Genomic DNA, 16,822 nt, shown 5'->3' with positions numbered 1-16,822 from the left:
AGCCCCCAATGGTGGTGGCCTTAGCTTATAGGCAAATTTTGGGGTGACAGATTCCCTTTAACACACGGTAGAACACTATTTAGTTTTACACAGGTTTAATAACTGTGATGTATAAAAATAAAGAAAAAAAGGACTGCACACAAATGACAATGTGAAAAAAGTGTGGGTTTTCTGTGTTAATATTGTTTTATATGCTCGTTTGAAAACAGCCTTATGTTTGTGAGGGACGAGTTGTAGTTTTGAATGACACTATTCATTTCACCATGTAATGTACTGTGAAATGAGAGATAAAAAAAAATTCAAAGTGTGATGAAATGGCGGGAAAAAAAAAAATGCAACTTCGCCATTGTGTTTAGTTTTTTAAAGCGTTCACTGTGGCAAAAACAACCTGGAAACACAATTGTCCAGGTTAAAGCAATTAGAACTATTTTTTATTTTATTTATTTATTTTTTTTATACGCTGCTCAAAAAAAAATAAAGGGAACACTTAAACAACAGAATATAACCCCAAGTAAATCAAACTTCCATGAAATCAAACTGTCCACTTAGGAAGCAACACTGTTTGACAATCAATTTCACATGCTGTTGTGCAAGATACCCTCAATAAAAGGAGTGGTTCTGCAAGTGGGGACCACATCTCAGTACCAATGCTTTCTGGCTGATGTTTTGGTCACTTTTGAATGTTGCTTGTGCTTTCACACTCGTGGTAGCATGAGACGGACTCTACAACCCACAAAAGTGGCTCAGGTTGCGCAGCTCATCCAGGATGGCACATCAATGTGAGCTGTGGCAAGAAGGTTTGCTGTGTCTGTCAGCGTAGTGTCCAGAGGCTGGAGGCGCTACCAGGATACAGGCCAATGCACCAGGAGACGTGGAGGGGGTTTTAGGAGGGCAACAACCCAGAAGCAGGACCGCTACCTCAGCCTTTGTGCAAGGAAGAACAGGAGGAGCACTGCCAGAGCTCTGCAAAATGACCTCCAGCAGGCCACAAATGTGCTTGTGTCTGCACAAAAAGTTAGAATCGACTCCATGAGGATGGTCTGAGTGCTCGACGTCCACAGATGGGGGTTGTGCTCATAGCCCAACACTGTCCAGGACGCTTGGCATTAGCCACAGAACACCAGGATTGGCAAAAATCGCTACTGGCGCCCTGTGCTCTTCACAGATGAAAGCAGGTTCACACGGAGCACATGTGACAGACATGACAGAGTCTGGAGACGCCATGGAGAGTGATCTGCTGCCTGCAACATCCTTCAGCATGACCAGTTTGGCAGTGGGTCAGTAATGGTGTGGGGTGGCATTTCTTTGGAGGGCCGCACAGCCCTCCATGTGCTCGCCAGAGGTACCTTGACTGCCATTAGGTACCGAGATGAAATCTTCAGACCCCTTGTGAGAACATATGCTGGTGCGGTTGGCCCTGGGTTCCTCCTAATGCAGGACAATGCCAGACCTCATGTGGCTGGAGTGTGTCAGCAGTTCCTTCAAGATGAAGGCATTGAAGCTATGGACTGGCCCGCCTGTTCCCCACACCTGAACCCGACTGAACACATCTGGGACATCATGTCTAGCATCATCCACCAACATCACATTGCACCACCGTACTAGTACGGGGCATGTCAGGAAGGGGTTAAATTGTGATTAACGACTGCACACTGCAATACATAACATCACATACAGTATGTCTATGGCATACTCTCCCAAATGAATATTGGGACCATGTTGCAAGGAAAAGATACAACCTCAGTAACAGGAGACTTACCAGATAATTTACTTTTTCCTGCTTGCTCCTCTTCCTTTTGTCTTTTTCGTCTCATCTCTACCATCTCTACATCAAATTTGGCTTTCCAATTAAGGAAGTTTTCAATTGTAACTGGAGTTCCATGGAAACGTTTCTAGGAGAATTATCAGGTTCACATAAACAATGTTGTCTATGCATCAGCTAAAGTCACGATATAACATCTTGAAACATGCCAGCCAACACCTCAGCCCAGGACCTAAGGAACACCCAGCTGGTGACAATAGCATATGTGCAGAGAGGGAGCAACGATTCTAAATACTTTCCATTATAACTTGACTTTTACCAAGAAACATCTGACTAAAAGATCTAAACATCGACACAACAAACGGTCTGAAAACCAAAATTCCTTGCAGTCTCAAAACTTTTGGCCACAACTGTACTGACATAACCAGTGACATTCACTGAGCAGTACTTTTCTACAGGAAGTTACCTTTTCTGCTTCTTCCACCTCCTTTTCCTTCTGTATTTTTTCCTCTTCTCTCCGGTTTTTGATTTGGTCTATAATTTCATTTAGTTTATCTTGGGCAGCAGACACTAAAGTGAAAATCATCACCATTCCCAGGTTCTCCTGAGCCTACAAAAGATCAGAGGGTTACTTATGTGGTTTGGTTCTGATTGTATTTAACTCACAAAAACAAAAAGTTATCAATCCCTCGTCAGATGAGACTTAGGCAGGGTCCAATACCAAAACTCAGGCCAGTCTCATCTGCCGACTGTGGCTAGCTTTGTTTGGCTATCCACAAAGTAGACAAGTGCAGGGGCTGCCTGCTATGTAACTGCAATAGTCTGGTCTATAAATTGGACTACAATAGTGCACGTTGCATTTTTTCCCATGGAGATCATTAGTCCGTGTGAACCGAATCCGTGTGCTGTTCATGTACGATACATGGACATATAAACCACAAAGAGCGCTGTGATCACTCAGCACATTGATTGACAGACTTTCTATGTACACACACATTGATGAGCAGGCTGTGAATATATGTGTAAGGGAGTGATAACAATATGCTCAATGGTAGAGAGCAGTGACTGTTACAGCCCCCTGCACCGCCCCAATGACTGGAAGCCAGCAGCTGCAGGGAGAATAGAACTTCCCTTTCTCCCTTTGAGCTGCCAGTAAGCCCGACAGACTAAACAGATGATTTAAAAGCCATTTACCTGTAGATTAACACAACAGCTGCAAGTGAAGAGTTGTTTTGAAGGTGACAGGTTCCATTTAAGTTAAAGTGTAGAACTGACCTGCTCCGCTAATAAGGCCAAGACAGCAGAAGCATCACTATCTTCAAGGTTCTCTTGGGAAACAATTTCATAAAGAGGAGCTTCATCTGGATAGGACTCCACATATGTAAACTTCAGCGTTACTTGTACATCTATAAAACAAAGCATAAGGTGAGATTGTGATGACCTTAAAGCTGATTTAGCGGAGGGAGGCTATGTGGAATCCTGCTCAAGTATTCTGATACAGGAAAGATATATATCTTGGTACCGTGTTAGCCAGTAGATAGAATAATATTTAGAATTGAGAGTCCTCAGTGGTTGATACCTTTTAATGGCTAACTGAAAAGATGGTAGCAAATTGCAAGCTTTCGAGACTACTCAGGCCTCTTCATCAGGCATAGACCAATACAACATCTGAAGAATCACATATTTATACACAACACAGCATAGAACTGTCATTATGGGAGAGTGATAAACAGTTGTGTCCATAAATATTGGAACAGTTCCTTGATAAAGAGTGAATGTTTTGTTGTCCTCTGATTGGGGTCTGGTTCTGTTATGGTGCCTCATAAGATCTAAAGTGCAAATTCCTTAATTGATGTAAAAGGACATAAATCCATGCGACACATTCATTCCTGCACTAAGTGTGTCAAAGGTCGTCATAAGTTTATATTCCCAGATTCTTTTGTCTCTGAGATTTGAAGTTACCTTTCAATACAAGTAATTTCAGACTAAAAACATCTGCCCCCAGCCACCCTAGAAAAGGAACATCTGGAAGATGTGCCTGTTCTGGCACTTGGCCACTCTCTTCCCATTCCCCTGTAGCAGTGGGATATGGGGTAATGAAGGGTTAATGTCACCTTGCTATTGTAAGGTGATATTAAGCCAGGTTAATAATGGAGAGGCGTCAATTATGACACCTATCCATTAGTAATCCAATAGTACGAAATGGTTAATAAAACACACACACACACACACTCACATTATTAAAAAGTATTTTAATGAAATAAAGACACAGGGTGTTTTAATATTTTATTATACTCTTAATCCACCTGAAGACCCTTGTTACAGCTGCATTAGCAGAGCTCCTGGGTGTAAAATAATTTAACCCCTCCAGATGGATTTACAGCGTGGGACAAGACTAACGACGGAAGGTATGGAATATTGTTGTTAGTTTTTTTTTAACTTTGTTTCAGGTGACAAGGGTCTTTAGGTGGATTAAGAGTATAATAAAATATTAAAACACCCTGTGTCTTTATTTCATATATATAGGCTGTATATATGTTTAAGAATATTTGAGCTGATGGATCCATGATATGTCCATTTTGCAAGCCTGCGAGAAAAAAAAACAATCGCTGTACAGAAGCCATACGGATGACACACGGATAAATTTGTGCTTAACCCCTTAAGCCCCGAGGGTGGTTTGCACGTTAATGACCGGGCCAATTTTTACAATTCTGACCACTGTCCCTTTATGAGGTTATAACTCTGGAACGCTTCAACGGATCTTGGCGATTCTGACATTGTTTTCTCGTGACATATTGTACTTCATTTTAGTAGTAACATTTATTCGATATAACTTGCGTTTATTTGTGAAAAAAACGGAAATTTGGCGAAAATTTTGAAAATTTCGCAATTTTCCAACTTTAAATTTTTATGCCCTTAAATCACAGAGATATGTCACGCAAAATACTTAATAAGTAACATTTCCCACATGTCTCCTTTACATCAGCACAATTTTGGAACCAAAATTTTTTTTTGTTAGGGAGTTATAAGGGTTCAAAGTTGACCAGCAATTTCTCATTTTTACAACACCATTTTTTTTTAGGGACCACATCTCATTTGATGTCATTTTGAGGGGTCTATATGATAGAAAATACCCAAGTGTGACACCATTCTAAAAACTGCACCCCTCAAGGTGCTCAAAACCACATTCAAGAAGTTTATTAACCCTTCAGGGGTTTCACAGGAATTTTTGGAATGTTTAAATAAAAATGAATATTTAACTTTTTTTCACACAAAATTTATTTCAGCTCCAATTTGTTTTATTTTACCAAGGGTAACAGGATAAAATGGATGCCAAACATTGTTGTACAATCTGTACTGAGTACGCTGATACCCCATATGTGGGGGTAAACCACTGTTTGGGCGCATGGCAGAGCTCGGAAGGGAAGGAGCGCCATTTGACTTTTAAATGCAAAATTGACAGGAATTGAGATGGGACACCATGTTGCGTTTGGAGAGCCACTGATGTGCCTAAACATTGAAACCCCCCACAAGTGACACCATTTTGGAAAGTAGACACCCTAAGGAACTTATCTAGATGTGTGGTGACCACTTTGACCCACCAATTGCTTCACAGAAGTTTATAATGCAGAGCCGTAAAAATAAAAAATCATATTTTTTCACAAAAATGATCTTTTCGCCCCCAATTTTTTATTTTCCCAAGAGTAAGAGAAGAAATTGAACCTCAAAAATTGTTGGCCAATTTGTCCTGAGTACGCTGATACCCCGTATATGGGTGTAAACCATTGTTTGGGCGTATGGCAGAGCTCGGAAGGGAAGGAGCGCCATTTTACTTTTCAATGCAAAATTGACTGGAATTGAGATGGGATGCCATGTTGCGTTTGGAGAGCCCCTGATGTGCCTAAACATTGAAATCCCCACAAGTGACACCATTTTGGAAAGTAGACCCCTTAAGGAACTTATCTAGAGGTGTGGTGAGCACTTTGACCCAACAAGTGCTTCACAGAAGTTTATAATGCAGAGCCGTAAAAATAACAAATCATATTTTTTCACAAAAATAATCTTTTCGCCACCAATTTTTTATTTTCCCAAGGGTAAGAGAAGAAATTAGACCACAAAAGTTGTTGTGCAATTTGTCCTGAGTGCGACGATACCCCATATGTGGGGGTAAACCACTGTTTGGGCGCATGGCAGAGCTCGGAAGGAAAGGAGCGCCATTTGACTTTTCAATGCAAAATTGACTGGAATTGAGATGGGACGCCATGTTGCGTTTGGAGAGCCCCTGATGTGCCTAAACATTGGAACCCCTCACAAGTGACACCATTTTGAAAAGTAGACCCCTTAAGGAACTTATCTAGATGTGTGGTGAGCACTTTGACCCAACAAGTGCTTCACAGAAGTTTATAATGCAGAGCCGTAAAAATAAAAAATCTTATTTTTTCACAAAAATGATCTTTTCGCCCCCAATTTTTTATTTTCCCAAGGGTAAGAGAAGAAATTAGACCACAAAAGTTGTTGTGCAATTTGTCCTGAGTGCGACGATACCCCATATGTGGGGGTAAACCACTTTTTGGGTGCATAGCAGAGCTCGGAAGGGAAGGAGCGCCATTTGACTTTTCAATGCAAAATTGACTGGAATTAAGATGGGACGCCATGTTGGTTTGGAGAGCCCCTGATGTGCCTAAACATTAAAAACCCCCACAAGTGACACCATTTTGGAAACTAGACCCTCTAAGGAACTTATCTAGATGTGTTTTGAGAGCTTTGAACCCCCAAGTGTTTCACTACAGTTTATAACGCAGAGCCGTTAAAATAAATTTATTTTTTTTTCGCAAAAATTTTTTAGCCCCCAGTTTTGTATTTTCACAAGGGTAACATAATAAATTGGACCCCAAAAGTTGTTGTCCAATTTGTCCTGAGTACGCCGATACCCCATATGTGGGGGGGAACCACTGTTTGGGCGCATGGCAGAGCTCGGAAGGGAAGGAGCGCCATTTGGAATGCAGACTTAGATGGATTGGTCTGCAGGAGTCACGTTGCATTTGCAGAGCCCCTGATGTACCCAAACAGTACAAACCCCCCACAAGTGACCCCATATTAGAAACTAGACCTCCCATGGAACTTATCTAGATGTGTTGTGAGAACTTTGAACCCCTAAGTGTTTCACTACAGTTTATAACGCAGACCCGTGAAAATACAAATTCTTTTTTTTTTCACAAAAATGATTTTTTAGCCCCCAGCTTTGTATTTTTACAAGGGTAACAGAATAAATTGGACCCCAAAAGTTGTTGTTCAATTTGTCCTGAGTACGCTGATACCCCATATGTGGGGGGGAACCACTGTTTGGGCTCATGGCAGAGCTCGGAAGGGAAGGAGCGCCATTTGGAATGCAGACTTAGATGGATTGGTCTGCAGGCGTCACGTTGCATTTGCAGAGCCCCTGATGTACCCAAACAGTAGAAACCACCCACAAGTGACCCCATATTGGAAACTAGACCTCCCATGGAACTTATCTAGATGTGTTGTGAAAACTTTGAACCCCCAAGTGTTTCACTACAGTTTACAACGCAGAGCCGTGAAAATAAAAATCCTTTTTTTTCCCACAAAAATGATTTTTAGCCCCCCAAATTTTTATTTTCCCAAGGATAACAAGAGAACTTGGACCCAAAAAGTTGTTGTCCAATTTGTCTCGAGTACGCTGATACCCCATATGTTGGGGTAAACCCCTGTTTGGGCGCACGGGAGAGCTCGGAAGTGAAGGAGCACTGTTTTACTTTTTCAATGCAGAATTGGCTGGAATTGAGATCGGACGCCATGTCGCGTTTGGAGAGCCCCTGATGTGCCTAAACAGTGGAAACCCCCCAATTATAAATGAAACCCTAATCCAAACGCACCACTAACCCTAATCCCAACTGTAACCCTAACCACACACCTAACCCAGACACACCCCTAATTCTAATCCCAACCCTAATCCCAACCGTAAATGTAATCCAAACCCTAACCCTAGCCCCAACCCTAGCCCTAACCCTAACCGGAAAATGGAAATAAATACATTTTTTTTAATTTTATTATTTTTCCCTAAGGCTAGGTTCACATTGCGTTAGGGAAATCCGTTTAGCACTAGCGGATTGCGCTAACACAATGTCTTTTTAGGTGTCGTGTTTAGTGGTCGCGTTAACGTCCCCGCTCTGGAAGATCGGGGATCGGACCTCGGGCGCGCCGCGGACGCTGCAAGCAGCGTCTGAGGCGCGCCACAAAAGAATGGCACCTTGCTAGCGCGAGCCGAAAATGGCACGCTCTAGCGATGCGCTACACCTGAAAATCACATTGCTGTCAATGGTTGTGCTAACGGACCCGTTGCACGGCGTTAATTGTGACATTTTCGCCGTGCAACGCTGTCCGTTAGCGTTAACCCATTAACGCAATGTGAACCTAGCCTAACTAAGGGGGTGATGAAGGGGGGTTTGATTTACTTTTATAGCGAGTTTTTTAGCGGATTTTTATGATTGGCAGCCGTCACACACTAAAAGACGCTTTTTATAGCAAAAAAGTTTTTGCGTCTCCACATTTTGAGACCTATAATTTTTCCATATTTTGGTCCACAGAGTCATGTGAGGTCTTGTTTTTTGCGGGACGAGTTGACGTTTTTATCGGTTACATTTTCGGACACGTGACAGTTTTTGATCGCTTTTTATTCCGATTTTTTTGTGAGGCAGAATGACCAAAAACCAGCTATTCATGAATTTCTTTTGGGGGAGGCGTTTATACCGTTCCGCGTTTGGTAAAATTGATGAAGCAGTTTTATTCTTCGGGTCAGTACGATTACAGCGACACCTCATTTATATCATTTTTTTTATGTTTTGGCGCTTTTATACGATAAAAGCTATTTTATAGAAAAAATAATTATTTTGGCATCGCTTTATTCAGAGGACTATAACTTTTTTATTTTTTTGGTTATGATGCTATATGGCGGCTCGTTTTTTGCGGGACAAGATGACGTTTTCAGAGGTAACATGGTTATTTATATCCGTCTTTTTGATCGCGTGTTATTCCACTCTTTGTTCAGCGTTATGATAATAAAGCGTTGTTTTTTGGCTCGTTTTTTTTTTTTTTTTCTTACGGTGTTCACTGAAGGGGTTAACTAGTGGGCCAGTTTTATAGGTCGGGTCGTTACGGACGCGGCGATACTAAATATGTGTACTTTTATTGTTTTTTTTTTTATGTAAAGAAATGTATTTATGGGAATAATATTTTTTTTTTTCTGCTTTATTTAGGAATTTTTTTTTTATTTTTTTTTTTACAAGTGTGGAAATTTTTTTTTTTACTTTTTCACTTTGTCCCAGGGGGGGGACATCACAGATCACCGATCTGACAGTGTGCACAGCACTCTATCAGATCGGTGATCTGACATACAGCCGGGCAGGATTAGAGCTGCAGCTGCAGCCTGATCCTGACCCGGAAGTGCTCCCTGCAGGACCCGGATGCAGCCCGGCGGCCATTTTGGATCCGGGGACTGCAGGGAGAAGACGCTCGGTACACGGTGAGCACATCACCGTGTACCGATCGTCTCAGGGAAGCCCGCAGGGAGCCCCCTCCCTGCGCGATGCTTCCCTGCACCGCCGGCACACCGCGATCATCTTTGATCGCGGTGTGCCGGGGGTTAATGTGCCGGGAGCGGTCCGTGACCGCTCCTGGCACATAGTGCCGGATGTCAGCTGCGATAGGCAGCTGACACCCGGCCGCGCTCCCCCCGTGAGCGCGGCCGATCGCATATGACGTACTATCCCGTCCATGGGAATTAAGTCCCAGGTCACCTGGACGGGATAGTACGTCATATGGGATTAAGGGGTTAAAAAAAAAAAAAAAAAAAAAAAAAAAATCGCATCCTCGCTGTCACGCTGTTATCGGCGATAAAGGGGCAGGACGGCGTACTGGGACCCGCACCAGTCCCTGTCACTATAGTGGGGCCCTGGCATTCTCTTATCTCAGGGGTACCTATGATGGTTAGGAGACCTGAGCCGCCAGCGTATCCCTGTCTCCTGTGCAGACCCTATCAGTGGCCCCCTCTCCCCCCAAGGGAGGTGGACTGCACCAGTGTAACAATACAACAAATAACAGGGTATACAGACAAGGTAACTAAAAGTCTCTAACTCACCAAATGCACACACAACCACTGAGGCAACACAGAGAAGGGAAGAGAAGGAAAAAACTAGGAAGGAAACAGGTTTAACATGCAACCAAAACAGGAAACACCAATCTCTGTAAATAAACCTCCAACTCCAACACTACACTCCTTCAACCTCCAAGCCAGGCAGTAGAACTGATCACTGACAATAGCTGAAGTCTGGATTGGGTCTATATAGAGGATCAGATTAAAAAATCCACTTCAGCTGAGAGACCCAGCTTTCAACAACTCAGCAATAAGGTTAACTCCTGCACTGCTGGCACAAAGCAGCCAGGTCAGAATACAGGAGAAGAGCTTCTGTTCACTGTGTGTGAACGAGGCCCAGAGCGCTGCGGTTCTCTGGAACCTCTCTGTCGCGGTAGCCCCGTGACAGTACCCCCCTTCTACGAGGGACTCCGGAACCTCAGGACCAGGTTTCTCAGGATGAGCTGTATGAAATACCCGAACCAACCTAACCGCATGGACATCGGCAGCAGGTACCCATGTCCTCTCCTCAGGACCGTACCCTCTCCAGTGTACCAGATATTGTAGGGACCGACGAACTAAACGAGAATCCATAACCCTGGAAATCTGGAACTCGAGATTTCCATCAACAAGGACCGGAGATGGAGGTGAAGGGGACTGATTGGATGACGCCACAACCTTTTTGAGTAAGGAGCGATGAAAAACATTATGGATCTTAAATTACTGAGGCAAGGCCAGCCGAAAAGCAACGGAATTCACGACGGCCACAATCCTATAAGGGCCAATGAACCTAGGGCCCAATTTCCACGAGGGAACTCTCAGCTTAATATTTTTCGAGGACAACCAAACCCAATCACCCACACACAGGTCCGGACCTTCCACACGTCTCCGATCAGCCGCATTCTTATACCTGGATCCCATCCTCTTTAATTTTTCAAGAACCCCTTGCCATACGGATGTGATGGATGAAGAAAACCTCTCCTCTTCAGGAACACCGGAGGAATCCCTCCTATTAAATGAACTAGATTGAGGATGAAAACCATATGCCCCGAAAAACGGGGACTTACCAGTAGAGTCATGAGTACGATTGTTTATAGCAAACTCTGCTAACGGTAAGTACTTAACCCAGTCCTCCTGATTCTCCGAGATGAAACACCTGAGATAAGTTTCAAGATTTTGATTTACGTGTTCAGTCTGACCATTGGATTGAGGATGAAAAGCTGAAGAAAACGACAACAAATGAGTCCCCAGCCGCCTGCAGAAAGCCCTCCAAAACTTGGAAATAAACTGCACCCCCCGGTCTGAGACAATATCTGAAGGAGTACCATGCAGTCTCACAATCTCCTTGATAAAGATCTGTGACAGAGTCTTAGCATTTGGTAATGCGGGGAGCGCAATGAAATGGGACATCTTGCTAAATCTATCAACTATGACTAAAATAACTGTATTACCCTCCGAAACCGGTAAGTCAGTGATGAAGTCTATTGACAAATGAGTCCAAAGTCTATTGGGAATCTCCAAAGGTTGGAGAGACCCAAACGGGCGAGAGAGAGAGGACTTGGAACGCGCACACACACTGCAGGCAGCGACATATTCCTGTACATCATGTCTTACCCCAGACCACCAAAAACACCGAGTGAGTAGGTCCGCGGTAACCTTACTTCCAGGGTGTCCGGCCATAACCGAGTCATAATGCTCATTTATGACCTTGAGACGGAGATTAGCTGGAACAAAGAGTTTACCTAACGGACAGGCTGCTGGGGCGTCCCCCTGTGCCTCTACCACCTCTTTCTCAAGATCAGAATTAATTGCGGAGACTACTAGACCCTTCTGCAGTATAGGACCTGATTCACAATTATCCCCACCCCCCGGGGAAACAACGGGATAATGCATCAGCCTTGACATTCTTATTTCCTGCCCGGTATGTAATGTAGAAATTGAACCTAGCGAAGAACAGAGACCACCTTGCCTGCCTAGGTGTAAGACGCTTAGCAGATTCTAAATACAACAGATTCTTGTGATCTGTGATCACCATGACAGGGTTAAGTGCTCCCTCCAAAAAATGACACCATTCCTCAAATGCCCATTTAATTGCCAACAGCTCCCTGTTACCAATATCATAATTCTTCTACGTAGGAGATAAATTTCGAGAAAAACGCACACGGACGCCACTTGGAGAAATCCCCTGAGACAATACAGCTCCCACCCCTACATCAGAGGCATCCATCTCTACCACAAACGGCTGGGTGACGTCAGGCTGTATTAATATGGGTGCAGTGGAAAAACACTTTTTCAAAGTTTCAAAAGCTTTACAGGCCGCACTGGACCATACGGAAAAATCCGTGCCTCTCTTGGTCATGTCTGTCAATGGTTTGGCTACCACTGAAAAGTCTTTAATAAATTTGCGATAGAAATTTGCAAAACCTAAAAACCTCTGTAAAGCCTTAAGTTCCTCAGGACGATCCCACTCCAAGACCGCCCTGACCTTAGCCGGATCCATACGAAAACCTGTGAAGGATAAGAAATAACCCAAAAACGGAATCTCTGACCGCGAACATGCATTTCTCAAGTTTGGCAAACAGTTTATTGTCCCCGAGTACCTGAAGGACCTGCCGTACATGATCCTGATGAGACTCGAGGTCAGGGGAATAAATGAAGATGTCATCGAGATGTACCACCACAAACCTACCTATTAAGTGACTAAATATATCATTGACAAAGTGTTGAAACACAGCAGGAGCATAACTTAACCCAAAAGGCATAACCAAGTTCTCGTAATGTCCCTCTGGAGTATTAAACGCTGTCTTCCATTCATCCCCCTCCTTCATCCGAATGAGATTATATGCCCCCCTGAGATCAAGTTTGCAGAACCATTTAGCCCCCACAATTTGATTAAAGAGGTCCGGAATAATAGGGAGCGGGAAAGAATCCCAGACCGTAATTTGATTTAATTCACGGAAGTCTAAGCATGGGCGTAAACCCCCGTCCTTCTTCTTAACAAAGAAGAATCCGGCAGCAATGGGTGATGACAAGGGTCTGATATGACCCTTGGCCAGACTCTCCGTGATATAGTCCTTCATGGCCTGTCTCTCTGGGGCAGAGATGTTGTATAGCCTACTCTAAAGGTACCGTCACATTTAGCGACGCTGCATCGATATAGACAACGATGCCGATCGCTGTAGCGTCGCTGTTTAGGTCGTTGTGTGGTCACACAGACAGCTCTCCAGCGACCAACGATGCCGAAGTCCCCGGGTAACCAGGGTACACATCGGGTTACTAAGCGCAGGGCCGTGCTTAGTAACCCGATGTTTACCCTGGTTACCATTGTAAAAGTAAAAAAAACAAACAGTACATACTTACATTCCGGTGTCTGTCACATCCCCCGGCGTCAGCTTCCCTGCACTGTGTCAGCGTCGTCCGGCCGTAAAGCAGAGCACAGCAGTGACGTCACCGCTGTGCTCTGCCTTACGGCCGGCGCTGACACAGTCAGTGCGGGAAGCTGACGCCGGGGGACGTGACAGACACCGGAATGTGAGTATGTACTGTTTGTTTGTTTTTTACTTTTACAATGGTAACCAGGGTAAACATCGGGTTACTAAGCGCGGCCCTGCGCTTAGTAACCCGATATTTACCCTGGTTACCAGTGAACACATCGCTGGATCGGCGTCACACACGCCGATCCAGCGATGACAGCTGGTGATCAGCGACCAAAAAAAAGGTCCTGATCATTCCCAGCGACCAACGATCTCCCAGCAGGGGCCTGATCGTTGGTCGCTGTCACACAACGATTTCGTTAACAATATCGTTGCTATGTCACAAAAAGCAACGATATCGTTAACGAAATCGTTATGTGTGAAGGTACCTTTAGGCAGTTTAGCACCAGGAATGAGACGTATGGCACAATCATAAGGAAGGTGTGGAGGTAGCTCTCGACTCTCCTCCTCAGAGAATACATCCTCAAAATCTGAGATGAACTCTGGCAAAGCCTGAGAACTCAATCCGGCCAGCCGAGTACCCAGGCAATGTTCCTGACAAAACTCACTTCATCTAGTAATCTCCCGAGTCTGCCAGTGTAACACCGGGTTGTGTAACGTGAGCCATGGTAAATCGAGTACTACAGGCGATGGCAAACCCCCCCAACACATAATCTAATGACTCAGAGTGCAACGCCCCTATTTGTAGGCTCACCCCACAGACGATCTGAGTGAAAGTCCCCTGGCTCAAACGTGCAGAATCAATGGCAATTATAGGTATGGGTCAAGACAACTCTTGAGTCTTAAGCCCATGTGCCTGAACAAACCCAGCCTCAATTAAATTAAACCCTGCCCCAGAGTCCAGAAAGGCAGAGATATTGAACCTATTTTCACCAAGACGAATCTCGGCTGGTAGGAAAAATTGAGGTTTACCTAAGGAGAAAATTAGTACACCCGAGTTGCCAACCTCCCCGCAACCCGGGCTCAATAGTTTTCCGGCGGTTGTCTTCTAGAAGGACACACATTCACATAATGACCCCTTCTGCCACAAAAAAAAAAAAAAAAAAACCATGCACCTTCCTTATGCCCAGGGTGGATAAAAATCAATGTTTTTTTTTTTTTTTTTAAATAAAAAAAATAATAAATAAATCGGATTTTTTTTATTTAAATCGGATTTTTTTTATTTAAATTGGATTTTTTTCAATAAACTGCTTTTTGAGGAAAATATTTTACCATCCAAAGGTTCTTCCATCATGAGATAAAGCTGAGTTGTTTAACTCAGTAGAATAAAGGCTGTATATGTGTAACATTCACAATGCCATGCTCTTCCAGAGGTTTCTGTAGGATTAGTGGGCAGTTTCTCTCCTATATTATCACAGACGCTCGCTTTACTTACGCAGTTCTCAAAACTGAATTTGACTCCGCAGAGGTCCCAGCCTCTTCTTCACGGCAAAAATGTTACAACATGAACAGAGTTGAGAAAAAGACCTTAATCCTATTGTTCTACAAACCTATGAATACAGAATCAACCCCTTCAGTGCCAAGTCCAAGAAGTTAGACAATATGTTTCTGATTGTTTGGAGTGGAATAGATCTGCACAACACAAGAAGAATGTGAATCTAAGTGTGAGGAGGAGGAAGGGCAAGCAGACAAGAAAATGAAAGTGAAACTTTGAGCACAATACTGCAGCATAGCCACAGACAAGCCTGGATCTGTTTGTGTGTACGATCTGAGGTTTATTACATTCTTATGGCAGCAGGCCGTAAAAGAGACTCAGTTTGGGAATATTTTAATGAAGCTCCTTCGCCTATCGGTAGGGCAGGCATGCGTGCAAAATGCAAACGATGCAACAAAGAGATGCAAGGCCTGGTGGCGCGAATGAGGCAACATCATGAGAAGTGCGGTGATGAAGATGACCAAAGAAACACTTCTGAACAGGCAGGATCTTCAGGTTGGTAAACATTTTTATTGAATCCTATTTCTAAAGACTGAACTGTCATGTGTGAGAAAAATTATATTTCTTATTATTACTGCATGTTACTGTCATTTGGTACAGTTATGAAGAAAAACAAATATTCCTTTTGGGGCAGGGGCAGTGATGTGTTGTGTACAATAAGCAGAAATTGTATAAACAATAAAATAACAGCATTGACTTTTTTTGTTTAGGGGAATTCATGGATTCTGGAAACTATCCACCTCCAAGATCACCATCATCCTGTTCTACAGTTTCAGAGTTATCCATCCAGGATAGTGCTTCATTAGCAGCAGCAGCATCATCAGACACCCACAGCCACATATCACCATCACCCAAAAGGAAGAAAAAACCTTTACCTCCTGGAACCACCATAGATAGGTTTGTGATAAGAACTAGCAGATTAGAAAAAGAGTTGATTGATGAAAAAAATTGCCCAGTTTATTTATGCAACGAACTCTTCTTTCCGTCTGACTGAGAACCCACATTTCATTAATATGGTTCAGTCACTGAGACCAGGATACAGTACACCCAGCAGAGCTGATGTTGCAGGGAAACTGCTGGATCAAGTGTATGACAGAGAAATGGAGCAATGTGCAACAGCTCTGGAGGGTAAAATTGTTAACCTAAGTATTGATGGGTGGAGAAATGTCCACAATGATCCTATTGTATGTGCTTGTATAACAGAAGAAGGTAAAGTCTTCCTTGCACAAACAACTGATACGACAGGAAATGCACACACAGCAGAATACTTACAAGAAGTGGCAGTAAAAGCTATAACGACATGTGAACAAAAATTCAAATGTCTAGTACGCAGTTTGGTCACTGACAATGCTGCAAACGTATCCAAGATGAGAAGAGATTTAGAAGAGCAGGGAGGGAATACAAAGCTGTTAATAACATATGGTTGCAGTGCTCATTTGCTGCACCTCTTAGCCAAAGACTTAAGTGTTCCAGAAATAAAGGCTAATGTTGTTGAAATTGCTAAATACTTCCGTAATAATCATTTTGCTGCAGCAGCTCTGAAAAGGATGGGTGGAACCAAGCTAACGCTCCCACAAGATGTTAGATGGAACTCTGTGGTGGACTGTTTTGAGCAGTACATCAAAAACTGGCCTATTCTGATGACACTTTGTGAAGAAAATCGAGATAAAATAGATGGCACTGTCACGGCCAAAATCCTCAACATTGGGCTTAAGAGAAATGTTGAACATATGCTGAGCTTCCTGAAACCCATCTCTCAAGCTTTAAACAAAATACAGAAAAATAGCTGTTTTATTGCGGATGCTGTTGAAATTTGGAAGGAACTGAGTGAACACTTAAAAACAGAACTACACATGGACAGAATTAAATTACAAGCAGTAAACAAACGAATGGGACAAGCACTGACTCCAGCTCATTTTTTGGCAAATATTGTCAATATCCAATATCAGGGTCAAAACCTAAGTGCTGAGGAAGAGGAGTTA

General features: G+C 43.3%; 1 protein-coding gene across 1 annotated transcript in view; it reads right to left on the bottom strand.

The window, feature by feature from the left end:
- Positions 1–16,822, bottom strand: part of RWDD1 (RWD domain containing 1) — a 57,865-nt gene that overhangs the window by 33,901 nt on the left and 7,142 nt on the right. The window contains exons 3-5 of the mRNA XM_069726180.1: positions 3,038–3,168; positions 2,229–2,372; positions 1,760–1,892 (exon numbers count right to left, since the gene is read on the bottom strand). Of these exons, the coding sequence (XP_069582281.1) occupies positions 1,760–1,892; positions 2,229–2,372; positions 3,038–3,168 (408 nt within the window). The remainder of the gene's footprint in view (positions 1–1,759; positions 1,893–2,228; positions 2,373–3,037; positions 3,169–16,822) is intronic.

The sequence above is a fragment of the Ranitomeya imitator genome, chromosome 5 (assembly GCF_032444005.1).
Source record: "Ranitomeya imitator isolate aRanImi1 chromosome 5, aRanImi1.pri, whole genome shotgun sequence".
In the NCBI taxonomy this organism is placed as follows: Eukaryota; Metazoa; Chordata; class Amphibia; order Anura; family Dendrobatidae; genus Ranitomeya; species Ranitomeya imitator.
Note: the sequence above shows the minus strand (reverse complement) of the source record. Positions and strands in the feature narration are given on the sequence as shown.